The sequence below is a fragment of the Cololabis saira genome, chromosome 4 (assembly GCF_033807715.1).
Source record: "Cololabis saira isolate AMF1-May2022 chromosome 4, fColSai1.1, whole genome shotgun sequence".
In the NCBI taxonomy this organism is placed as follows: domain Eukaryota; kingdom Metazoa; phylum Chordata; class Actinopteri; order Beloniformes; family Belonidae; genus Cololabis; species Cololabis saira.
Genome location: NC_084590.1, coordinates 31,735,382 through 31,762,257, shown reverse-complemented (window position 1 = coordinate 31,762,257; position 26,876 = coordinate 31,735,382). Strand labels below are relative to the sequence as shown.

The window sequence follows — 26,876 nt, the reverse complement described above, 5'->3', positions numbered from 1 at the left end:
CTCTCTCTTTGTCTTTTGAATACTTGTTTTTAATCAAATAACTTGAATGTATATTTATAATGCAATCACATAAAAAGTTGGTTCTAACAATAAAAAATATAGCCTACTGTTTCAAAATTGTGTTAAAAATCATGAATTAAATTTTTGTTGATCATTCATGTCTGAAAAATACCTTTAAATTATCCTCACATTACAGTATTTATTGCATTGTTTATATTTATCAGATATTTAACAAAATATGAAGATACGTTTAGTGTGATTGATAACTGTTTGACGCCATGGGCCGTTCACACCTTTGATTCAGGCGCTGCATTCAAGTACATTGGAAAAAGGTAGAAAAAAAAGTTGGATCTCTGATATTTTTTAGTGTCTTAAAGTACTAATTAGCCATGAAATGTAATGAAAATAATAATAATTGTAGGAGCCGAATTCATCAGTATTGAGCACTGGATTGGGTGATGGGTTTAATGGATGAAGGCACCTCAGTGGCTCCTTGTTGTAGGAGTGTCTCTGTGGGTGGTCTTTGGGCGTATACAAATAAGGCTCTCTTCCGCTCGCGTCTGCAGGCTGGCTGGCTTATGGAGGTGGGGTGAGCTGGGAGAGAGCATACTTTGTTGATCGCACCACGCACTACGCACCACGCACTACGCATTTTGTATCTTGATATCAACTCACACTAATTGATTGCTCATTCTTTAAGCTATTTGTACATATTTATTACAAGTATTGAACTGTATTGTGATAATTGATGCAATGAAATAGTAAACCCTTTTTTAAACTTGAGCTTATTGTTTGGACAGTGGATTATTATATTAATGTGCGCGTCGGACAGTTTTAGTATCTCCCATGCTTAGCCTGCCGGTTGATTGATCAATTGGGGTCATTATCAGCCACTATATAGTCAACAAAAGTGTACTTGAAGCGTTGATCCACGGAAAGTTCGAGTTGGCGTCCTATTCCTGTTTGTTTGCAGCGCTTCAAACCAAGAAACGAACGCGCGCGGGCGCGCGCGTCAGCGGCATTAAGGTTTCATTCATTCATTCACTGTCATTCACACGTCCTCTCCTTTTGATTCATTCATTCACTGTCTCATTCACACGTCCTCACCTTTGATTCATTCATAACCTGTACGTTGCAAAGCACACATAGCCGAAACACAGCCGTGGCACGCAAGCCATTCACACAAATACGCACATTGATTATGCGCGCGGGCGCATACACACATTCATACGCATAAAGGCGCATGCACGCTATTGTTCCCCGTTAGGACAAGCTGCTTTAGCCTATGGCTTCGGTTATAGGCTATTGGTTTGTTATTTTCTGTGCATGTACGGGTTCGGCCCGCATTTAAAAGGCTCTGGTTGGGTCGGCCCGGGAGTGCCGTCTCACACGTGAGATATTTAGGCACATAAATACCCATCGTTTCATGTTGAAGACATAGGGTTGCATTGATAGTCTAGATTTTGGTTAGGCAGTTTAGTGGGAATAATAGCTTTGAGATACACACACACACGCACACTTGCTCTGGCTGTGTATGCTGTTTTTTGACTTGGGTGTGAATGTTTTTTGTTGGTCTCCAGAATTTTCTGCCCCATTTGGCTTTGTTTTGATTTTGAATTTGACTTTAAACATTTTAATGCAAAATGAGTTCAAGTTCAAGGCCTGCTTCTAATGTAGATACAAATGAGCAGAAACGACAATCGATGCTCACTGCCAAAGCATTGGCAAACAAAATTGAATATCTTCAAAAAGAAAGAAAGTCTAAGGTTAACAAGATTGAAGCACTTTTAAAAGAACTTAATGGGCTTATGAATAATGTTGACAATGCTCAGTCTGTTACACTCCATCTTCACACTGTGTCTGCGCTGTATGATGAAGCAAGAGAACTTCATGATTCTGTCATTTCATTGCTCCATACAGAGGAACGTGAAAGACAAAATACTTGGTTTGCAAAAGTGCACAAAAACAAAGTTGCTTTCATTGAAAATGCAAACACATGGCTCTCAGAAGTAAATAGCCAAATGCAAGGTGCACTGCAGTTACATGAGGATGTTATCTCTGCCTCATCTCAGTCACATATACCTCTGGTTGAAATACTTGCTGTGAATAATGATATTGATGTTTGTGTTTCAGAACAGATTCCTGAGGTGGGAACCTCTGTTGCTTTTGACGACGTTAACCCTGATGACAGTATTTCTAATGTTGCAGTTGAGTCATCAAAGAAAAGGAGCACTGCAGGAAGTAGGTGTAGGTCCATTACCTCATCTACTGCATCTGCACGTGTGATTGCAGAAGCAGAAATGGCAGCATTACTAGCTCGTCAGCATCTTCTAAAGGAGAAACATGCTCTTGAAGAAGAAGAAGTGCAGCTTAAGAAGAAGAAAGAGAAGTTGGACCTGGATATGGAGATAGCAGCATCAGCAGCTAAAATAAGCTACTTGAAGGTCTCGAGCACCTCGCGAGTGTCTGTATCTAGCGGGGCAGATGGGATGAATTCCTACCTTGATAAGAGGACACAAAAGGTTCCTCGTGCGCTGGATGCTGATGCTGAGACCTTTTTTCCTGCGTCAGTGAGGCAGTCATCTCAGCCTGCCTCAACGGGTTTACCACAGTCACGTTTACATCTTGTGGATGCTCGGCCTAAGCAGCCACGTCCATCTTTCCTTGACCCTCAGTCTAAGAAGAATGTGGGGCTGTTGTCTCAATCTGCTTTAAACCATCTGCATCAGAGGCCCAGACTTGAGGTGCTACAAAGTGTAGCCTATGAAGATCATCCTCAGTCGCAGCAGCTGCAGTCAGCTCAGTCAGACCAGCATGCTCCTGTAGAGCAGGGAGGTTCTGATCATGGTCAGCTGATTTCTGTCTTGGAGAGGCAAAACCAGATCACCTCTTTGCTGGCTGAACAACAGTCATTATTCTTTCTTCCTAGGCGTGACATTCAGGTCTTTCATGGTGATCCCTTGGAGTATCAAACCTTCATCAGAGCTTTCGAACACAGCATCGAAGAGAAGACTCGCAGCGCCAAAGATTGTCTCTATTATCTTGAGCAGTATACTATGGGGCAGCCCAGAGACATGGTTCGAAGCTGTCAGCACATGTCCGCAGAAAGTGGTTATGCTAAAGCCAAGTCCTTACTGCAACAGCACTTTGGCGACCCACTGAAGATCACGTCTGCGTATATGGACAAGGTCTTCTTGTGGCCAGCGATTAAGTCAGAGGACGTCGCTGCTCTTCAGTCTTACAGCTTCTTGTTGCGATCCTGCTGCAACACTCTTGAAGAGTTTGAGTCCACACACGAGTTGGATGTCCCTGCTAATATGCAGGCTGTCATTAAGAAGCTGCCATATAAGCTCAGGGACAAGTGGAGAGATGCTGCCTGCAGTTTGCAGGAGACAAACCGCCGCAGAGCCACCTTTCGTGACATAGTTACGTTTATTGAAAGGCAGGTGAAGATCGCCAGCGATCCAATCTTTGGGGACTTGCAGGATTCTTCCCCTGCAGTATCGAGAAAGGAAGCGAGGCCCACTAAACCTCAGTCCTTTTCTAGGCCCAAGGGAATTAGCTTTGCGACCACTGTTGCTTCAGTCAACGGTAGTAATGACACCATAAAGAAGGAGAACAGTCCACCTGTTGGAGTTTGCTTGCTTTGTGGAGCTGGACATACCCTGGACATGTGCTCTCTATTGGCAAAGAGGTCACACAGTGATAAGATGTCCTTCTTAAAAGAGAAAGGGGTGTGCTTTGGCTGTATGTGCATTGGGCACAGAAGCAAAGATTGCCGCAAGCGCCTGGTGTGCAGGGTGTGCAGCTTGAAACATCCTACTATGTTGCACATTTACTCCAAAGACAGGGAAGGGTCTGCCAAAGGGCAAACGGGAACAGCAGATGGAAGTGCTTTGGTCAAGGTGCAGTCCAGTGGTCTTACTGGGGCCGGAGAGAGTAACTGCACTCTCGCCATACTTCCCGTTCGGGTGAAGTCCAAAAAGGGTCATGCTACAGTGGTCACATATGCTTTTCTTGATCCTGGGAGCTCGGCTTCATTTTGCACAGAAGGGCTTATGAACCGACTGAACCTCTCAGGAAGAAGGTCTGACATTCTCCTAAGGACAATGGGTCAGGAGAAGGTCGTGAGCAGTCACATTGTGAGGGACTTGGAGGTAGCTGGGCTGGACACAGATTGTTTCTGTGAGCTACCTGAACTGTTCACGCAGAATTGCATGCCTGTCCACCAAGGCAACATCCCTAGGCAGGAAGATCTGCGGAATTGGCCGCACCTTGGACACATCAAAATAACAGCGGCTCAGGGGTAGATCTTCTTATTGGAACCAATGTTCCAAGGGCTCTAGAGCCATGGGAGGTGGTCAGGAGTGTGGGTTGTGGTCCTTATGCCATTCGAACCATGTTGGGTTGGACGGTGAATGGTCCTCTTCGAGGTGACTGCACTAATAACACCGCTTGCATGAGTCATGAGGTAACAGTCAATCGGATTTCAGTTGCAAGACTTGACCAGCTGTGGGAGCAGCAGACGAAGGAAGACTTTCCTGAATGCATTCAGGATGAGCACCTCGGGCTGTCGAGGGAAGATCTTGAAGTTAAAATGGTGTCTGTGAACGTGATTCAGGCCAATGAGCAGGCAGATGTGGTCATGCAGTTCATTAGTCACTTCTCGTCTTGGTTCCGCCTGAGAAAGATGGTTGGTTGGTTGCTCAGGATTAAAAGGCTGTTGTTGGAGCTGGCTCAGAAGCGGAGGCTTCTTGTCTTGTCTGGTCTGGAGGAAGAGAAGCTGCAAGAGGAGATGCAGACTGTCAGAGCTCAAGCTGCGAAGCGTTACCTTTCGGTTGAAGAGCTTGACACCGCAGAAACTGCCATCATTGGCTTTTGCCAAGAGAAGAGGTTTCCTGAAGAAATGGCTGGCTTGCGGAAAGGAGAAGGCGTGAAGAAAACCAGTCATTTGTACCGGCTCAATCCTATTCTTGAGGGTGGTATTCTAAGGGTTGGTGGCAGGCTTGGGAGAGCAGCCATGCCAGAGGAGGCAAAACATCCAGCTATCTTGGCCAGGGACTTTCACGTTTCCGACCTCCTTCTGCGTCATATTCATCAGGTGACAGGGCATGGTGGACGTAACCACATGCTGTCGGTACTTCGTCAGAGATATTGGATCCCAGGAGCCAGCGTTGCTATTAGGAAGGCTCTGTCTAAGTGTGTCATCTGTCGTAGACTGCATGCAGTACCAGGACATCAACGGATGGCAGATCTCCCTCTTGACAGGGTTTCACCTGACGAGCCTCCGTTCACTCGAGCTGGAGTCGATTGCTTTGGGCCATTTGAGGTCTTGCTTGGAGAGCTCATGCTCTATGATCCCTTTTTGCTTGGAGCTCTTGAGCTCTTTAAACCCTCTCTCTCTTTATTTTCATTTTTCGCAGATGGAGAGGACAGGATGAAGAATGAAGAGTCCATTGATTATTATTAATTTGTATTGATTTTTTTGAATGATTGTAACTTTGCTAAGGTTAATCGAGCTCCTACATAGTTATGCATGTGTAATTAATGCCCAGGCTTAATTAGGGGCCGGAATGTAGGAGCCGAATTCATCAGTATTGAGCACTGGATTGGGTGATGGGTTTAATGGATGAAGGCACCTCAGTGGCTCCTTGTTGTAGGAGTGTCTCTGTGGGTGGTCTTTGGGCGTATACAAATAAGGCTCTCTTCCGCTCGCGTCTGCAGGCTGGCTGGCTTATGGAGGTGGGGTGAGCTGGGAGAGAGCATACTTTGTTGATCGCACCACGCACTACGCACCACGCACTACGCATTTTGTATCTTGATATCAACTCACACTAATTGATTGCTCATTCTTTAAGCTATTTGTACATATTTATTACAAGTATTGAACTGTATTGTGATAATTGATGCAATGAAATAGTAAACCCTTTTTTAAACTTGAGCTTATTGTTTGGACAGTGGATTATTATATTAATGTGCACGTCGGACAGTTTTAGTATCTCCCATGCTTAGCCTGCCGGTTGATTGATCAATTGGGGTCATTATCAGCCACTATAATAATAAAAGACAGATAAGATGCAGGTAAGCTGCAAAACTTGATGAACCTACCCTGATGTTTTATCATATTAAAAAAAAATCACAGATGGAAGATTAAATTTAATTATGTAAGTTTCCTTTAATTTGAGACTGGAAACTTGTACCCGAGTTCCTCAATATTTTTTATTGGTTTTGATTTTACATGTAAACAAACAAACAAACAGTCAAACAATCAACATGAAGACCTATAAATCTGAACAAAGTATCAAGGGGAAAGTAAACAATGGGACTGGTAAACACCTCCAGAGAAAAAAAAAAGTAAGTACATAAAAAATATGCTGATAATCCAGTCTGAAATGACCTGAAATCCGGTCTCGTGGTAGAGACATATGTAATCCACTTTTGCCAATTATCAATAAATGCCTCTTTTTGTGTTCTTAAATTAAAAGTAATTATTTCCATTACATAGATGCTGTACACAATATCAATCCATTCATCTACACTAGGTGCCTCCCTCTTCAGCCATTTCTTTGTTATTGATTTCTTACAAGCCACCAGTAATATTCTCAGTAAATATTTATCTTTATTCCTCCATTCCAGTTCCTCTAGATCCACCAAATATAACAAATTAAAGCAAAAAGTTATTTTTGTTGAAAACACAGTCTCAAAAATGTGATTTACTCGCAACCAAAATGGGGTCATAACAGGGCAACACAAGAAAGATAGTGAGTCGCCTCTTTGCTTCCGCAACATCTCCAACATTTTTATTAAATTATTATTTAACCTTTATTTAACCAGGAAAAGAAACCCATTGAGATTAAAAAATCTCTTTTGCAAGGGTGTCCTGGCCAAGAGGCAGCACAAGATTTCAGATATTAAAATTTACAGAGGTGTAATATGAAATATTAAAATCAAATAAAATCAAATGAACAGTTACAAATCAGAAATGCTGTCTCAAGTGCACTCATTCTAGACTTAAAATCACTCAGTGTTAAGTTCTGTTATTTTTAGATCCTTTTGAAGTTTGTTCCACGTATAAGGGGCAGAGTATGTGAATGCACATAATGAACATTCTGTCTGATTAGAATATTTTGATATGGAGTGAGAAATTCTTGCGACTTTTACTTTGACTTTTCCTGGCAGGAGAAGGAGTTTCAGAATTCCCGTATGCCTTGAACGTTCCCATTTCCTGGTGGTGATTGGTCAATGATAAAGACCACTTCCTGTAAACACGGGCTCTCATTGGACGGTTTCTCCTCGGTCGACCGGATGCTGTAAAGCCTGATTTATGGTCCTGCGTTAAATCGACGCAGAGCCTACGGTGCGCGTCGCCGCGTACCCTACGGCGTAGGTTCTGCGTCGGTGTAACGCGGAACCATAAATCAGCCATACCGACCTGCTGGTCGCCGGACCAGTAAAGATGGCAGAGGTCGGTCACCGGCTCGGGGCCGGGGCCTGCCGGCTGGCCGCTCTCAGGACCCCCCTGAGCTCCGGCATGCGCCTCGGATATCTCTCTGCTGGCTGTGTTTCCGGGAATGATGAAGTTCACGAATCAGCTCAGGCTGGAAACGAAGTTCAGACGTTGTCAAGAAGCAGCAGGTCACAGAAACTTCCCAGGTGCAGGAGAGCAGAAAAGCAACGAAAACCTGGAACTTCACTTTGTGCCACATCTTTATCCTCCCGTTTCACAAGGCGTGCTGACACCAGAGAGGGTCTGCTTTGCACAGCGAGCCTCTGCTTCTCTGCAGGGCTGTTCCAGGAGAAACTGCTGCCATGCAGGCTCAGGAGAGCTGTTTCCATTCACCCCAACACCTCCATGTCCTCTCAGCAGATCAGAGCTGTTTGCACTGTCGTCTTCATTCTGGCAGAGCAGGGATTAGAGAGGCCTGGGTGTGGATCCAGACTGAAACCCTTGAAATGTGGCCCTAACACCCTGGGGCTGTCAAAGACGACAGCAAGAGGCTACAGCTTCAGGTCAGGTGAGCCTCCCCTGCTCCAAAAAACCAGGACTGCCTATTATGACATTCTCAAAGTGACTCCTAGTGCCACGCAGTCGCAGATCAAGACGGCGTACTACAAGCAGTCCTTCATCTACCACCCTGACAAGAACCCGGGTAGCAAAGAGGCCACCCAGCGCTTCTCTGAGATCAGTGAGGCTTATACCGTTCTGGGCAACATCAGCCTGAGGAGGAAGTACGACCGGGGAATCCTGAGCCAGTCTGACGTCCAGGGAGCAGGGAGACCGTCCTCCAATGACACCACAAGCAAATCCACAAAGTCCCAGCAGCAGCGACAGCAGCAGAGGACCAGGCCGTTCTCCCAAGCAGGCGGGAAGCCCATGTTTGATTTTGATGCCTTTTACCAGGCTCATTATGGGGAGCAGCTTCAGAGAGAGAGGGACATGAGAGCCAGGAAGCAGCGCATGGAGGAGATCCAGAAGGTCAACCAGAGCAGGTGGAGGGAGCAGAAAGTGATGGAGCTGGCACTGACCATGATCTTCGCCATGGCGGCACTCATTTTATTCAGTATCGCCAAACCCTGAGATAGCAGCCACAGCCACAGCCTGACGCGTCCTCTCTGGAGCTTCAGTGATTTCTCAGGGGGTTGAGATGAAGACAGAGGACCTGACCGTTTTTCAAATGTTGCACAGATTCAGACACTTGAAATGATTGTTTTTAGTCTGCAGGAGTGAATAAACCTCATTGCTTTAAGTATTTTGATGGTTTAAAGGAAAATGAGGCTTTTATTTTGTAAATAAAATAGGTTCTTTATTTTACTTGAGACATGGTTCTCTATCACTTATACTGAAAACACATCAGAAATTGATCTTTTAAAAGCCTTATGAACACACGTAAAGCGCACATCAGACATGATCCTTTTTTATGTCTGTGTGCATTTGGGACGAGGATGGCTTGCAAAATTGTGAATATGGTGTAAAGGAGCAACAAAACCTTCATGTTACATATAGGGTCTAAAAATAGAAAATGAATAAACATTACAGATATCCATCTGAAAAGAAGTAATGAATCAAAAAGGTGGTACTTCAAATGAAAGCTGCTTATTTGTAACAGGATCTGGACTTATTTATTCTTGAAATAATTTGATTATGTAGGCGACGTCATAACAATGGTAACATATTTTATGTTGGACTTACTAACATGTTGTTTATTCAAAATCACATTATTACAGATTCATTTCAGAGAAAGTCAAGTATGAAGTATGCACAAGTGCATGTGTGAAGCTGCTTAAAACGATAGCATATTTAATATTAAGGTATAAATCTGAACAACTTTCAGCAGCTTTAATTGATTTCTTTTCATTCAAATCCTCTTCATCAAGAGGATGACAAAAGGACTTTTCAAGCCAAACAACTGACAAGGCCTTCACTTTTTTCTTTACACTGGATCTGTAATATGGAAATGCCCTGACAGTGTAGTTTGAGGTTTGTGTTGTTGGGAAACGTTTGCACCTTCTTATCATGTTCCTGCAGGTATTTGGATGTATATGTGTATGTAGTGTACATACGGAAACATCAATAGAATTCACATGTCAGAATTTTAAAATGCTTTATTTTAAAGGAAGCAATATTTAAATAAACTGATTCATGGTTTCTCTCTGATTTTTACTTTTGGTATTTGTCACTCTGAATCCAACCCTAAATATTTCACAACTAGGCCAATGCCCATCCAAAGTGAGTTATTTTATTTATTTGTAGAACTCACGGAGGATCTTTATGTTATGGTTTTGGTCTTTGAAGTCTTTTGGAGTTTGAAAAACTTGTCATCTGTCGTTTCCTCCACAATTCCTGGATGAGATTCAGGACCGGACCCTGGATCGTTCTTCAAAACATGAATGTTGTTTTAGGGTAATAATTTTGCCACCACTTTAACATTTATGTTTTTCTATATTTCCAAATTGAAGATTCAATTCAATTTTATTTATATAGCGGGTATTACAACACAAGTCTGTAGGTGCTTTCCAGAGACCCAGAACATGACCCCAGAGAAATTATTACATAAACAATGGCAGGTAAAAACTCCACTTAAGGAGAAAAACCTTAAGCCAAACAGTGGCAAGGAAAAACTCCCCTTAAGGAGGAAAGAACCTTTGATCAGGAACTGGATCAGAAGGGGGGTCCCTCCTGCTGAAGACGAGCTGGGCAGAGCTGGAAAAGAGAGATCGGACAGAGAGAATGAAGAGCAGAGAGAGGAGAGACACAGACACACAACAGGGATGACTTAAGATCCAGTGATACAAGTTTCTCTCAAAAAATAAAACAACCTGCACAAAAGCTCAAATAGCATTGCACATAAAAAAAAGAGGAACATAGTTAAAAGCAACTAAATATTAGTTATTTTTCACCTTTTTTGCCATTTCCAACAGAAAAATATGGTTCAGTAAAACTTTTTTTTTTTTTGCTCTGTAGAGTTATAAAGTTTGCCCTCCAGGGGGCATCTGAAAATATAAAAATGATCCGTGGGTTTCTCACAAAAGGCCCGTGGGGCTCAGTGATTTTTCATCAAGCGTGGGAGGACATGAATGCATGTTAAGGGGCCTCATCTTGCACAGGACTGTTGTTATTCTTCACTTTTATGTCCAATATGTCAAGTATTAGAGGCACAAAAGCACACAGTGAGTTGGATCACGCATTCATCTTTAAGCTGAATAAAGTGGTCCACATATGTCAAACGATGATCTCTGAATCTGGATCCTCTGCTGCCTCATGAAGGGAATCTGCTGTAATAGATGAAAAGGTTAGTTTCAGGGGAAAAGTCTGGAAACGCAAACTGTAATTTAATACAAACGTAAAATGAACAAACACATGTGTGGATGTCACGTTTCACTGTTTCTGTGAGACAATTTTCATCTTACAGAACTTAAACAAGTCTGAGTAACTCGGTTTCTCTCTAAGCCTTCATTCCCATGCATTTCCAGTTTGAAGACCAACTGTTCATGCTAAATAAACTCACACAAAAAGCAACAGTTTGTTCACATTTTATTCACAGAAATATAAAGTAGTATGTCAAGTACATCACTTTGTACAAAATTGCACAGACTCTTCAAAACTCAGTCCGACCACAGAAAGTTCAGCTGTAAGAGATTTAAGAAAATAAAGGTAGACATGAGCGATCTGATCTGTGATATGTGGGATGGGTTTCCTCGCAACAGCAGGCATTCACGTTTCATCAAGAAGAATGGGCCGTATGTGAATAAAGACTCGATAGGAAAAATGTCATTTACAGTGAATTACACGTTTCAAAAAATAGGATTCAAATTGGCACATAAACTGCTGCATTCACTCTTTCACTCAAGTCACTTTTGAGGCTGGGTGGCCATGCTTGAAAAGACACGTGTCGGCTCTTGATATGTTTCTTCCCCAGCTGAGCAAAAAAGCCATGCATATGTGACAGGTGTTGCATGAAGCTGCTTGCTTTATTGTTGGCAGTGATTTAAAATATGTCCGTTGTGATGTTTTCAGCTGTCTTAAAACCAAAGCCCAACAAAACAACATGTACACTTCCTCTCTGTCTTGCTTTGAGACAGTAATAATGAGAAATAAACCTGCCATCAGTAGTGATTTATTGTCAGCTGAAGTTGCCACTGAAAAGTATTTTATGGTTAAAGTAGCTTAATCGTGATGGTTTTGTGATATGAGGCTCTTGTGTAATGGCAAAAAAATAACAAATGTAATGTCTTTGAAAACAAAATAATATAAAAAGCATTTCCAGTATTATTATTAACTATACTAAAACCACAGCTCATTTCAGATTCTACGTGCTACTTTGTGATTTCATCTTTTTTTTTTAATTACTTCGTCTGTTACTTTATAACCAAATATTTGATCACTGGACTGATGAAAAAAGAAAACCGCATTACATTTTCTGTATTAAACACAAGCAGCTGCAGGCGAAGTACAGTAGTTCTTGTGACATGCATTTACACAATGTATGTTTTCTTTGTTCAACAAATCTTAACTTTCAAACATTTCTCTACTTGTTACCTGCTAATTAGTTCAAAAATAATTAAGTGCACAATCCCTGGTGAAATGTAATGACTTTAGCTACATATCATTTCTGAACCTGTGAAACCTTGCTGCGGATAGATGAGAAGCAGCTTGCTCTACGACATGAGACCACACAAAACTAGTGATTTAATGTCCACTAGTCTTATCCACTGTGTTTCATACTCATATCTGGAGTAACCAATGAACTAAGCTCACAAACAACTGCAGTAGAGCAGAGAGTACAAGGTTTACTTCTGAAAAGAAGTGGACAGGAAGCATATAATTGCACAGAAAGTAAATGTTAAATGTACAAGTACCTCGACAATACATGAGTAAATGTCATCTTAGTAAGTTTGGGTAGAGACGCATTTGCTGGTTCCTGCTGTAAACAGTCAGAGAGACACTCGTGGAGGAGACACCAGCCCCACGCTTACGTTTGTTTCCATTTATGAGAGTTTCTCCTTTTAACTGAAATCAGGAGATTAAGACAAGTACTCACACTAGCGCTCATCTTGGGTGAAAATCAGGTGTTATTTAAAGCAGTATTTATAAAAAAAAAACCAACAAAAAAATAAATTCTGAGTCAGCATTTAAAAAAAAAAAATCAATTCAAGCATGGCCACTTAGCACCTTTTATTTTTTTGTACTGTACTGTTCCCGTTCATACCCATCAGTTCACCTGCAGGCCACACCAAACAGTATGCGATACTATCACACTAAAAAAAATTATAGAAAAAGACAAAGAAAAGTTCAAAGTCCCTCCCATACTGTAAATGCTGGATTTGGTATAATATATTCAAGGCATTACTTTACAGTAATCTATATTAACAGCATATCTAATCTACAGGTTATCAACATGATGTGTGTGAATACAGAGCGATCACCAGGAGGGACCCAGAAAACCCAATGTTTTAAAAACACTACTGCAGCACATACATCTTGAACAATATGTGGAGTCTAATACGGCACCACACATTCATAGTGACAACCAGCAGGAAATTCACCGTGACCCGTCCGTAAAAACAACTTGGAACTGATCTGCAAAAAAAACGTGGACTCCCATGTGTATTGTGGAGCCATTTATAAAACTCTCTAAACTGTTTATTACGTCGACATATGCATGTTTATAATGTTTTAAGCAGAAACTGACGGTAGATGAATTATCTGCACTTCATTTTTCAACTTTTGTGCTGTTGTGAGATGCCAGCGTCACCATCTTTGTTGCTATGGACAAAAGTCCTTTCAAATCTAAAGTAATTGCCAGACGGTAAGACACCTCCCCCTATTTTTTTTTTTCTGGCTGTACATGGACAAGAAAAACATCTCCAATCTAACACTAACACATGTGATTGCTGTACCGATGTGTAGAGGAGAGACCCAGAGCACGACTTTGCAGGAAAAACCCACAGAGACGGCGAGGATATCCGGGACAGACTCAAAGCAGCTTTACAAACATTAACGGGATGCGCTCAACAGCTCTGAGAAGCTTAAAAAGGAAGGGCTGTTTCTTTAGGGTCAGTTCGAACTCTCATTTCTCCAGCAGGGTGGTGACACATGTTCTGCTCCCGGGGAACTGCGGGTAAGGCTGAACAGGAAATGGTCAGAGGAGGTGGATCAATGCCATGTGACTCCGCTGGATGACTTCCTCTATATTTCTCTGGCTACTCGGCTGCTGCTCGCCACAGTTTTGACGTGTTAACGTGTCCTTTTTCAACCCATAATCCTCTGCATCTCTTTCCACTCATATCTCTGACCTCTAAGTTTGAAACGAACCAACAAAAACTCTGGGAATTTTTAGCGTTGACACATCACTTGGCATCATTTTTCCACATTTGTCAAATCTGAAAAACAGGAAACTAGTTGGAAACGAAACCAAACAGAGTGATGGGCGATGCAGTGAATTGGACCACTTTTCCCCCCCCACACTCAGAGTACCCTATGTGACTTAACATTTTCTGCATCTCTCCTAGTCAGGAAAAAAACCAAACAAAAACACAGCTTCAACCCTGCTCTGGGGTGTTCAATAGAAAGAGTACTGGTTTTCGATGGCGCGGGCCCTGCGAGTCCCATCTGCATCATGGTAGTCCTCAGATGAACCACTAGAGGCCTCCAGCAGGCGTTCAGAGCTGTTACTTCTGCTCTGTAACCCTCCTGCTACGCCTCCTCCAGTACCTGGGTCACTTCTGGAAAGGGAAGGAAGGGTGATGGGTGAGGAGGAGGCGCTAGAAGAAAGTGGGGCATCGGAAGGAGGTGCTGCCGTTCCAGAGGGGTGGAGAACTGGCTGGGCCGAATCTGTTCTGCAGGATGCATCCCTGGAAGGTGTGACGACTGGCGTCATGGCAACATCTGCTGCAATTTGTGAGAAGAAGAAAGACATCCTTTCAATATAGGGCACGTACATGAAATACACGAATCTGCTCCGCTGATACGTTTTGTGGGTTTCCACTGGAGATTTGCAAGTAAAAGACTTCTTCATGGAGCAGCATGTAAACACAGGCAGTGTTTGCCTCTTTTTTATCCTTTCTCTTGGTGGGCAACAACACTGGGGCCAAAGACATCCCTGACTAGTGCATCAATAAAGCCTTTTACGCCCAGAATCAGACCTACAGTTTATTTTGCATATGATTGAGCGCATGAGTGTTCGGAGGTCCAGCCTTTCAGAAAACAGAGGGCCTCTTTGTGACCACGAGAGTGAGATGAAGCCGGAGTCTTCGCCTGCATGCAAAACTCCTGCGGTATAATCGCCCCCTCACTCGTCTGCACAGGAGCGCATTTATCCCGTGCCAGGGGAGTGGAGGGCAGGGGCAGTGGTAGTATGGAGGACAGAGGGAGGTCAGTGGGTTTTAGCTCTGCTTCCTCGGTCATTTTCTACGAGCTGAACATTATTCTATGAGAATCCAAAAAGAGCAGTACATTTCCTAAGGAGATCAGGATCAAACCACAGGTACTTCAATTTAGACTGTACCTACGTCCTGAGTATCATAGCTGCCCCCGTTTTACTTCTATACAGTTTTTCAGGCATAACATCAATGAACTGACACATTCATGTGCAGCCAAATGGATAAGAAAGTAAAATAAAAGCGTCATTCAACCCTGCTTATCAGGACATAAGTTATAAGATCTAGCCCTTACCAGTTCTTAAAATCACGTGAAGTCAAGTCATTTGGACAAAAACTGACAATGCAAAGTGTTTTTATCAAACAAATCTAAACCAAAATGCAGAAAAACTGTCAAAAATGAAGAGGGTTAGTACAGCCCACTCCCTGCTAATCAAATGCATTTCATTAATTGATCCTCAGCCAGTGTGCTGGATCGGGGCATTCAGGTGGATGTTAACGCAACGTCAAGAAGGAAAAACATCAGCAATGAGCTCAGCGAATCAATTGTTGCATCCCATCAATGTGATGGGATATAATGCGTTTTCCAAATCATTTGGAGTTTACAATTCTGTAGTTGTGTCTGAACAAGTTGCCAGACGCCAGGAAAAATGTACTGAAAAGATGAGATCAAAGTGGAGATGTTTGGCCAATATGCACAGCCAGACAAGCAAAGCATATCAGCACAAACACATCAAACCAACTGGCAAGCATGGGGGTGGAGGGGTGATGGTATGGGCATGAACTCACCTGTAAGTGCTGTATTCTACGGTCAAATGTGAGGTTATCTGTCTGACAAATAAATATTGGCTGACATAAGATCATAGAGATAAAAAGGGCAGAGCTCAACCTGATTAAAATGCCGTGGTAACAGCAAACAAGAGCTGTGCACCAACGAATAAAATTAAGCATTTTTTTATAATTTTCTGAATAAAAAACCTTCAAACTTAAAAAGCTTGCTTTGCTTTTCATGACTGTAAATACATCACTTGTATCATTGAGGTGCATCTTTTGTTACTTGCTAAAAAAAACATTGAAGTGTTACGTCTTTTTTATTATGGTGCATTGCAGCATGAGGGTGAAAGTAAAGCATGATCTGGCATTCACATGTTTCTATTTTAATATCTCATTAGGATCTGTGAACACACAAGATGGCTTGAAAAGAAGACTAAAGTGATGTGTGTGGAGTACCTGTAGCAGCGCACCGCTGCACCTGAACGTAGGAGCGCAGCGTGATGTCTGCCGAGCCTCCAGATTCAAGGGGGATCGGGTGGGTGTGGAAGTGTCTTAACATGTCCGAGACGGTGTGGAACCACAAGTGGTGGACGTGGCACTGCCCGTTCTCATTAACCGACAAACGCAGGTGCTAAAAGGAGGATGAAGATAAAGAGACAAGAGCATTTTATAAAACAGAGAAATGGTTCTAAACCTATGCAGTGAATGAAAGGACGACATCTGAAAACACACAAGCCACGACAGAGGTCGGGGCGCTTATCTGAGCAGCGTCCTGCTGCGGGAGCAGGGTGACAGAATGCCAAGGCTGACACCAGAGGAAGAGGTGGCAGCTGACACTTCCTAAACCCTGCTGGCAGGATGTGATGTGCGAGGATCACGTTGCACAAGAGAGGCCAGGGTGTTGATATTACCGCAACTTTTCCACAGACAGAACAATTTGCTTTGTTGCGAGCTGTGAAGCTGTGGCTGCTTTTTTAGTTTAAAAAGAACTACACTGAATAGATTCAAGCAATATGTCCTTTGCCATTTATTTACTTAAATTAAACTTTAGATACTCTAAAAATATCTGTAGAGCCCCTAGGGCAGGGATATTCAATTGGCGGCCCACGGGCCACATGCGGCCCGCCAGGAGCTTTTATGTGGCCCCTGGTCATATTTCAAAAAAGGGGGTGTTTGTTGAAATTTTTTTTTTTTTTTTTTTTTTTTTTTTTTTTTTAATAATATTTTTATAACTGGCTACTATGGACTAAAATGGTTGTGCTCAATGCTTAATATAATATTCAAATAAGGAAATCTTGGTGGAAAGTGGTGCTTTGTCATTATGGCATGTTTTATTAAAAGTAGGTCAATATCAATTTCATTAAGTTTGCACAATGCATGATTTCAAAATGAACTTGCATTCAAAATAATATTTCTTTATCTGAATATTATATTTAACATTCACAATTACTAAATCTGGAGACAATTAATACATAATTCATATGTAAACTAGATATATTCAAATGTATAATACAAATGTATTATATTTACTTAAGTCTTCGTCTTTGAGTGCAAAATACATTTTGAAAACCCCCAAATTTTCAAATTGTGCAGCCCTCTCCATACAGTCCTTTTGCAGATGTGGCCCCCGGCCGAATTGAATACCCCTGCCCTAGGGTTTGTCGTGGAAATGACAAGAAACTTCACAACACATAGGTCCACACTTCACCCTCTGCACAACACGCCGATTGGACAACTGTGTAGATTCAGTCAGTCTTTTTTGACATTGAAGGAGGTCGTTAGGAGGAGATACTGTACCGTATATGATTTCTCTTTAGGAATAATTAAGTGTTGAAGAACAAAATGCTGAAGAAACAAATATAAAGTATCAAGAATTAAAAGATCAGAGTGTAGCAGCTTCTCACCTTGGCTTTGCCCTGGAAGTTGAAGGTGAGAACATACTCGCCAGGCCGTGTCTCACTCTGGCGAATCACAAAGAGCCCGTGGCTCCTGGCGCCGCCTGCAAGCACCAGCTGAGCAGCTCGCACCCGAGACAGCGTACCGTGGAACCATGGGTAATCCACCAAGCTCGCATCGCCCTCTGACTCTTTCCCTCCTTCGCCACCACCTGAGCACAGTCACACATACATATCTGTTTTATTTTGTCTTGATAGTCTGGTTTTTTATTTCCGTGTGTTGTTAAGGTTGTTACCTGCAGAGGAGTTGGAGCTCTGGGCCTCTGGGGACTGAAGGAAGCGCTCCAAAGGCACGTGGGACGGGTGTTGGGTGAACGAAGGTTCCCTGCAACGCACTGAGGGGGCGCTGTAATGCTCTGCAGCTGCAGAACACGACCTCTCCGGAGCCCGATACACGCCTAAAAACGTTATTTTAACCATCAGCACATTTGTCAGGATGAAAGGATGAAAGCATGTAAACATGGTGCAACGTGCAGTAGAGAGGAAAGCCTGCGCTCACCCTCAGACAGCAGCTCGCAGCTGCAGGAGGCCACCATGGAGCAGTCTTTGGAGGCCTGACCGTGAGGACAGGAGGCCAGCTCAATGTCATCACCGCTGTCACTGTACACAAGCAGGCAGGTCAGGACAGCCAGAAGAGCGTATATACACATGTGCAAACAAACATCACTCTACCCTAACACACATCTCTACGCTCATCCACATCCTGCAAACACGGACACAAATAATCTTCTGTTTATGTGCTGAGCTGCACCGACAAGCGTCCACTAATACGGGAAACTGAGGAGGACTCTCATGGGTCTAAGATCGCCCATGTTTTTACTCACGCAGCCTGTCAAAAACCCCACTAATTGGATGATTAATGACCGTGTGGTGTTTTCCCTCTTTTTCCCCTTTTCCCTTCTTCTCCACCCCCTCTCTCCATCCGTCCATCCCTCCCCTCTCCCTCCATCTTTGGTCAACAGCAAATATTTATCTGGTGGTTTACCCGGGGTCTATGCAGTCCTGGATGTCAGCAACCCATGAGTTTTTCTGCAGGGAGTCGATGGTTTCCAGGATGTATTCTCCCCCGTTTTCCACCTGTGGAAGGAGCCAAACACTGCAGTTACACACCGAGCCCTGTTCAGGGGGGGATCGCTTCAGGGTCTCACAGAGAAACAGTCCAGTGTTAACTCAGTAGAGACACAGGCTGCCTTCTTTTCCAGCATTTCATCTCTCACTGGTGCACTCGTGTAAAAGCATTTTGCGCAGACCGTACCTTCAGAACAAAGGTGTTGTCTTTGTCTGGCATCTCCAGCGGCATGGTGGTCCTCACCTCCACGATGGCTGACAGAGGGATGCTCACTTTAGGCTTTGAAGACTGGAACACAAATAATGAAGGCATGTGAGAAATAACTTAACACATGAGAAACAATCTGGACATGTGCATACCGAACTGTATCTGACAAAAATAACACGTTTTTAACTCCTGAATTTGCTAAGTAATTTCAGTCAGGATAATAATCCTGTATAAGTTGCTGATATGATTCTTTGAAGGATTTCCCATCATGTAAGTCCAATGGGGGGAAAAAAACATTAAAAAAGAGAAAAAAATTGAGGATGAAATCCCTGAGATGGGACGTGACATGACCAGTGAACAAATTGTTGCATTGTACAGCCGTGGTCCCAAACAGGTCAGTGGGGAAATAAAGATAAACAAATTCTTTCAAAGCTCAGTGTGTTTGTTTTTTTCTTTCTTCTAACATTTGCTTTTTCTTTCCTTGTAGTAAGACAGGGAACAGTTGTACAAAAACAAATCTTGAGGATCAGAAGACCTTTAGAAACAACTACGAGAAGGAAAATGTCAAACTGAACTCCTCTTGAATATATTTTAGACAAGTAACTTGTACTCCCAACAGAATTAATAGGAATCCCGCCCATAAGTGTTTACGGACCCCTATATTAGAAGCATTATACAATAAACAGGAAACTGGAACCTCCTGTGTGCTGAAAGTGGACTGTGATGCACATTTAGTTTTTTCTTTTAGTAATTTCTGCTCTAGAAATCAAATAACCTGGGATTCAGTGCAGCCTGGTTCCAATCTCCTATCACCAAAATCAGAATAAATAATTATCAGTGGCCCAAAGTTAAATTACATCCTGTTTTGCATCCTCCAGGAAGGAACTGCAGCACTTCTAAAAACAGTGTGGGACTTCGTGCACCACAAAGTCCCACATGTTAGTGGTAAAAAGTTTAAGGATCCAAGCCCTCGAGCTTCTGCTTCGCACATGATAAGCAAGAGCAATGATACAGTTGAACTTTGGGGTGAAATCTTGGTAGCAATGCATCCTCATTAAGGGTGAAATAAGACAAAAGCAGGGCCGAGCAGAAAAGAGTTAAACTCCGTCCGCACAGTCTCTTATTTCTGGCTGCATCATTCCTGCTGAATGACAAACAAACACAAAGCAGGAGTTTAGAAAAAGGGCAAACACAGAGACCAGGCTGGCCCCAGAAGGCCCTCTGTGCAGAGTCAGAGGCAGACGATAATCTCAACAGATCCAATGAGCATGTTTGTGCCAGTGAGCTGCATGTGTGCGTACTCATTTATTTCTGTGCATGAGAGGAGAAGCAGAGCAACAGCGAAGCTGTCTGATAGTCTGGCAGAGGCTTATCAGCTGATCTGTCTGGAGTAACACTGTCCTCTTCCAGATCTGCCTGTGCCGCTGGCTGCCGTCCACACCCACGATTCCTTTTGTTAGATCAGATGTCAAAAACCACTTCCTGTATTAAACCATTTGACTACTTCCTGAGCTTCTCTCCTGTCAGTCCATGTCAGTGGGAACTGACTGCTGTAACTGGTGCTTGTAGACAGTGTGGGCAGAAAACTAAAACCACACATAAGGTGGTTTTTTTCTATCTGCAGTCTGTTGTTTGTGGTTAAATGTTGACCTAAAGTTTTTCACCTGTCCATGTCTGAGTTATTTGGAATGTTGTTATGGTAAAGTTGTTTGCAAACTGTTCCCTGTGGTGTTTACGCGCCGAGCAGTCATGTAGAAACAGAAATCTCCAGTCAGGTTCCTGGTCAACTCTGTGGTCACCGTCTCCTGTTCATGAGTTAAAAGCACAGCTACCAAGTGATCCACCACGTTAACCAGATAATTGAGCTTATCCTGCTCATACTTCTCACTGCTGAGCTCAGCCATCGCAGTCTCAGCAGCCCTGACAAGTGTCCCATAAAAAAGTGTTTATATTTGCCAATGTGACTCTGGGAAGATTCATTTCACCAGGTTTCACGTCTGCGCCTCAAACACTGTCACTCCACTTGTGGTTTAAATGTGTGTGTCGTTTAAATCACATTATTCAATGCACCCTGGAGACATCAGCCTTCAGGTGCAAACTTACTTTAATTACACCCAAAGTGACATAACTGAGCCTGAAATACACCCTCACTTAAATTACCATTCATATTTTTGATTTTAGAAATTACAGAAATTATTAGACAATTTAATTTTTTTTATAAATGATTGATGAAGCATTACTTCATCAAAAAATTGTCAAATTTGATTATATGCTTTCCAGACAGGAGGCGTGGCCTCATCTCAGCAATACTTTTTGGATCTGTTTTTGTACCATTTGAAAATATTACAATAAACAAACATAACATTTCTCGTTATAACTCCTCATTTATTTACCTAAGCAACAAAATCCTTTTATTTGGTAATTTTAGGCAAAACGCGTTTCTTTCTTCAAGGTGAGTTTGTGTATCCTAGCGGTGCACATCGCATTGGTATTAAAGGAACCGCATTAAACTGGTTTGAATCATATCTATCGGATCGATTTCAGTTTGTACACACTAACAATAAATCTTCCCCACATAAAAAAGTCATGCATGGTGTTCCACAAGGTTCTGTACCTGGTCCAATTCTGTTCTCTCTTTACATGCTTCCTTAATATCATCAGGAGACACTCCAATTATACTTATCTATGAAGCCGGATGACTTAAATCAGCTAAATAAACTTCAAGCTTGACTCAAGGACATAAAGACTTCGATGACCTGTCATTTTTTAATTATTGAACACAGACAAGACTGAAATCCTTGTGGTCAGCCCAGAACACCATAGAAAGGCATTTTTGGGTAATACACCTACTCTGGACAGCTTTATTCTGGCCTCTAGCACCACTGGAAAGAATATGGGGGTCATATTAGATCAGGATATGTCCTTTAAAGCAGCATAATGTAACTTTCAGCTTTTGTTGAGTTTGGCGGCTCCTTTGGACAAAAGCGGTAGTGCTTTACCACTAGTGTGGCAGGGTTTCTACCATGCACCTCAAAGTTACATAGTGCCAGTGAAGGCGATACAGACCCCTCAGACCATGACAGAGGTTCATTAAACCTGTTGGAAGTTGATGTACCATCACAATGACTCTGGAAATATTATATTAAGGTGGAAAAGTTACATTGTGCTTTAAATCCCACATCAAGCAAATTTCAAGAACTGCCTATCTTCATCTACGTAATATTGCCAAAATCAGACACATCCTGTCACAGAAAGATGTTGAAAAAAATAGTACATGCCTTTGTCACCTCAAGGTTAGATTACTGTAACTCTTTGTTATCAGGCTGTACCAGCAAGACGCTAAAGTTCCTCCAGCTGGTTCAGAATGCCGCCGCTCGTGGAACTGGGAAAAGAGACCATATCACCCCAATACTAACCTTCTTACACTGGCTCACTGTAAAAGCCAGAATAGAGTTTAAAGTCCTCCTCCTCACCTATAAAGTCCTGAATGGTCAGGCTCCATCCTAGCTCCTAACTCATAGTTCCCTACTATCCTGCTAGATCTCTGCACTCACAGAATGCAAGATTACTTGTGATTCCCAGTCTCCAAAAGCAGAATAGAGGGAACGCGCATGACGTCACAGATGGGTTACGCCCACTGAGTGGCAGAAAGACTGAGTGGCAGCGTAGACTTTCAGTTTGAGCACTCGAAAACATCTAAAATGGGACAGAGCTGTTGTGCAGTCGACTGTACTCATAGATTTAGCAAGAATTTGGAGTTATCGTTTTACAGACTGCCGAAAAATAAGCTTGAGAGAGACAAATGGATCGCTGCAATTTGCTGAAACAACTGGATCCAGACACCAAAACGTGGATTTTCGTTTCCCATTTTGTATCAGGTAATGTTGGATTTTTTTTTTTGAGCTTTTGGGTAGCTAACGTTAAACGGTCAAATCATAAAGTTCGGTGTCCTCATCACTTTAATTTCTACAACAAATCCTGCTTTGAAGTCGGACCAAGCATCAACACTTTTGTAAGCCTTCAAGCTTTGCTTCGTGTATTTCCCCGGCGTAGAAATTAAGTACAAATAAATATCAGGAAACTGGATTCGTGGCCAAATATTAATGTCCATGAACCACTGGTTCTTGGGGTAACTGTACGGGTCACTGTCAAGTCCAACTGCCTTTAATTTAAGCTCATAATCGGCTGTTATCCCATCTTTTCCACTAGTTGCAGCTGTTTTTTTTATCTCTGTTTTTCGTGTTGTGAAGCGTCATGAGATGACCTTTGTTATGATTTGACGCTATACAAATACATTGAATTGAATTTATGGGAGATCGCAGAGTGGATACATGTTAACTTGGTGTTGACATCAGCGTTGCCATGCTGATATCTTACTGTACATCCGAAGTAGTTAAAAGTGTAACTTTTTGCATTGTTTGATTGTGCTCTTGGTTAGCAAGAAATCATTTATTTTTTAATTTCTATGACTTCAAATTCGAAACTAATAAAGTGAAGAACTCAAACAAAATCTACCTAAAATCTACTTTTAAATAATATTTGCTGAGGTGTGCTCAGTTGGAAAATACCATTTTCACATAAATTTTAAAAAAGGAAATAAAAAAAGTAGTTTCAAGTTGACTCCACTTCCACTTTACACTGTACGTACTAAATGTGTCTCTGGGTGGAGTAAACCGGGGCGTGGGTCATCTCAGGTCCTCCTGCTGTGGTGTAATGTAAGCGCTCGGAGAGCTGCAGTGTCCCGTCTCTGCCATACGGAGCAACTGGCGGATTGATGACCCCGGCAGGGACGGAGCCAGAGCCAGAGCCAACAGCAGCAGGAAGTGAGATTTTATGTGTCGGTTTATGTCTCCGACGCTGTGCACTGCTACGATTTTAAAGATGTGAATAGGACGGTGGTGATAAAGCTGCTCAGTCTGTGGAGCAGGCTCGTAAAGATGTATATGCTTCATTATTTAGCTGTCGTGGTGGTAATCGCCTCTCTGAGGTCCGTCTGGGTCTCAGCTTCGTCACAGACGGATAATCATTTCCCCTTGCGGGGATGCTGATAGAACGTAACATGTGAAACTGCTGAAGCACAGTTATTACGTTCGATAAGTGCTCTCCATGGTTTTCACTGACTTGACAGAGTCCAAGTGACTACACAAAACTATTTTGGTTCTTCTTATCGGTTTTGTCACTGCAATCCAGCTCGAGATGAGGAAGCAATCAATACATAAACACAAGAGAAACTTTGATATCCTCTTGCTTTATAGAAATCAATGTAAAAAGCTTCCTTTCCTCTCTTACAGCCTCTGCTTTTCTTTGCCAGCTCCTTCTCTCTCTCTCTCACGTCTGCCTCCCACCTGTCCCCACTGACTCCAACCCCCCCTTCACAGCATCAGTCACGGCCCCACCAGCCATGATCAAAGGTTGCGGGCAGATTTATACACACTCAGCTGCGCAGTCTCATGGCCTACTTAAGGTCAGGGGCAACGATCTGGAAATCTCATATGGGCAAATGTGAAAGGTGCATGCACGCTCAAGAGCATGTGGACTGACCCGCGTTTTTCAGCGCTGAAAGGGCTGAATATTAAACTGGGATTCCACATAATGCAACAAGTGACATTTTTAAAAAGTCATGGCGAAACTGGGTTGATGCTCTTAATCTTGCAAATGTGAAGGATTTTAATCTGCTGGGAAACTGCTGTGTTGGTCGGACTGAACTCTGGGAGGTTCAAGTTGTAAATTGAATGGGTTAATGTCATCTTTATCATGTTACTTGCATTTGTTTAACTGACCACGGTGTCCATTAGGGGTGGGCAAAAATATTGATACGGCAATATATCGCGATACATAGTCTCCCGATACGATATCGATATTCAATGTATGTATCGCGATATATTGTCGTATAAATATTTTTGCACACCCTTAGCTGCACTTTATTTTGTGATTTCAGTGTGGGTGAGACACTGCATTTTATTTTTGTCATTTTAAGTCAGGGGCAAGTAGCTGTACTGTATTTTTGTGATTTCAATTTCAGTGTGGGTGAGACACTGCATTTTATTTTGAGTATTTTGTATCTAAGAATAATGCACACACTGCACTTTTCATTGTGTTTCAGTGTGTTTTTTCATGCAAATATGTTGCATAATTAAAATGGAAAGTTTGAATTACATTGTTTTGACTCGGTCTGTCCAATGCATTATCACTATCATCTGATGTACATATATACAACTTGGATTTTAAGAGGTGTAATGCATTTTTAAATTTTTCAGTGAACTATGTAGAATATCGCAATATATCGCATAATCGGGATATCGCAATTTGTATCGTATCGTGGCTCAAGTATCGTGATGCGTATCGTATCGTGAGGTCCTTCCCAATACCCACCCCTAGTGTCCATGTGTGTTTATGTACCTTGGGGGGAACGTAGAACTCCAGCAGGAATTTCTCCCCTCCTTCGTCCCTCTTCGTCTTCCTCAGCAGCAGCCGGCACTTCTGCCACTGCGCTGCTCCCATACAGTTCGTGTCATCGGCCACCATGTACCTCAGCGCTCCCTCCCTCTGGATTTCCAGTAACTCTGCCTTGTGGCCCTGGGAACCCCTGGGCAGCCGCAACTTTTGGGACCATCTCTCTCCTCCTGCTTCTCCTCCTCCTCCTCCTCCCACTGCCCCGTTCACCTTCCTGCTCCCAGAGGGGGCTTCTGGTTCAGGGGAGGCCCGTCTGTGCCACATCTCCTTCACCCCGTCCACCACACAAAGGCTCATGTTCCTCAGGGAGAAGCCTTTCTTGAAGCGAGCCTTTGGGTGACTGACTGACACGTCCTCTGAGCTGCGGGACTGTCCCAAAGCAGACACCTTGTGAGTGGCCTGAGGGCCCCGGGAGGCGGCGGTGCCGCCGCCTCCCCCGTCTAACCCTCCCCCTCCGCTGTCCATGCTGTCCAGGGACTCACTTGAAGCCCCAGCGTCTTTGCGCCTCTGATAAAGGACGTGACCGTAGGACAGCGGGCACCCCTGGATTCCCAGAAAAGGAACAATGCTGTACTTGGGTGCCGCGTTGGCGCCGTCCTCCCCCGGCGAGGACGTCTGGCTCTCTCTTGCCTGGGTCAGCGCTGCGGAGAAGCACTCCAGGAAGTGGTGGGCAAAGTGCTGTGAGAAGCTCGCATCAGCACCGGGCGAGTCGTAGCAGGGGTTCTCCGACAGGAACCGTTGGAACTTGTCAGCAAAGTCTGCGGCAGACGCTCGCGCATGGAGCTCACAGAACTCTCGCCAGTCCGGCAGTGGGCACGAGGAGGAGAGCTCCGGGCTACCAGGCACCACCGCTCCGTTCATCACTGGGCCATCCCAACCCACCAAGGAGAGGCTGAGGGGGAGGAAGAGAAGCAGAGTGTTAATGCAGCTGCATCTGTGCAGCTACTGGAGCACAAATGACACAGCTGTGAGACAACGTGCATGTATGGTATCATTTAACACAAAAGACAAGCCACTGAAGCAGATTATGGACCTGCTAATGTTTGTTAGCCTTGCTTTCTGTGACATGTTTATCAAGAAAAATGGCTAAAGTTCTGTCTTGTATTTTACATTTGCTGATTTTTTTTTTCTTTCCATCTTTGCATAATAAGAAAATGTGCAATTTAACATTAAAATAGGGGGACAGTGAGACAGTCCATCTTCAGGAAAAAAAATTTGACCCCAATCCCTAAAATAACCTTGATGACAATTTTATTTGAGTTAACAGTTCAATATTTTCCAATATCATCAAAAGAAATTTGAAAAACACGTGCTTTAAGTTTTGTGATGTTATATTTTCTAGAAAATCTAGCATTTTTTTCTTCTTAACAAGATCCAAGCCGTCAAAAAATCCATCTGTAAAATACATTTCCATTTTAATATAATCAATACATAAAACCCCACGCACTGAATTCCTCCGAAAGCAGCTCTGAGAAAAATAAATAGATAAACAGAATTCAACTAAAGCACAAGCAACATGCCGTGTCACTGTGGTGGGAATT

General features: G+C 43.0%; 2 protein-coding genes across 3 annotated transcripts in view; one reads left to right on the top strand and one right to left on the bottom strand.

Annotated features, from left to right (window-relative positions):
- The first annotated feature begins 7,431 nt into the window (after nt 1–7,431).
- Nucleotides 7,432–9,637, top strand: dnajc30b (DnaJ (Hsp40) homolog, subfamily C, member 30b). Its single transcript, XM_061719449.1, has one exon. It carries the CDS (start codon nt 7,457–7,459, stop codon nt 8,576–8,578), a length of 1,122 nt encoding a protein of 373 aa, XP_061575433.1. The 5' UTR covers nt 7,432–7,456; the 3' UTR covers nt 8,579–9,637.
- A 1,388-nt stretch (nt 9,638–11,025) lies between these two features.
- The window catches only part of LOC133441802 (SH2B adapter protein 2), a 28,700-nt gene continuing 12,849 nt past the window's right edge, over nt 11,026–26,876 (bottom strand). The window contains exons 2-9 of one of the 2 annotated variants that reach the window (XM_061719447.1): nt 25,282–26,227; nt 18,862–18,963; nt 18,592–18,683; nt 18,106–18,206; nt 17,843–18,004; nt 17,556–17,758; nt 16,108–16,282; nt 11,026–14,389 (exon numbers count right to left, since the gene is read on the bottom strand). In XM_061719447.1, the coding sequence (XP_061575431.1) occupies nt 14,061–14,389; nt 16,108–16,282; nt 17,556–17,758; nt 17,843–18,004; nt 18,106–18,206; nt 18,592–18,683; nt 18,862–18,963; nt 25,282–26,196 (2,079 nt within the window). In that variant the 5' untranslated portion in view covers nt 26,197–26,227 and the 3' untranslated portion in view covers nt 11,026–14,060. The remainder of the gene's footprint in view (nt 14,390–16,107; nt 16,283–17,555; nt 17,759–17,842; nt 18,005–18,105; nt 18,207–18,591; nt 18,684–18,861; nt 18,964–25,281; nt 26,228–26,876) is intronic. The other variant, XM_061719448.1, reaches the window with a different exon arrangement.

Bases quoted from the DNA above. Each gene is read 5' to 3' on its own strand.
- dnajc30b (XM_061719449.1), top strand. From the start codon at position 7,457: ATGGCAGAGGTCGGTCACCGGCTCGGGGCCGGGGCCTGCCGGCTGGCC.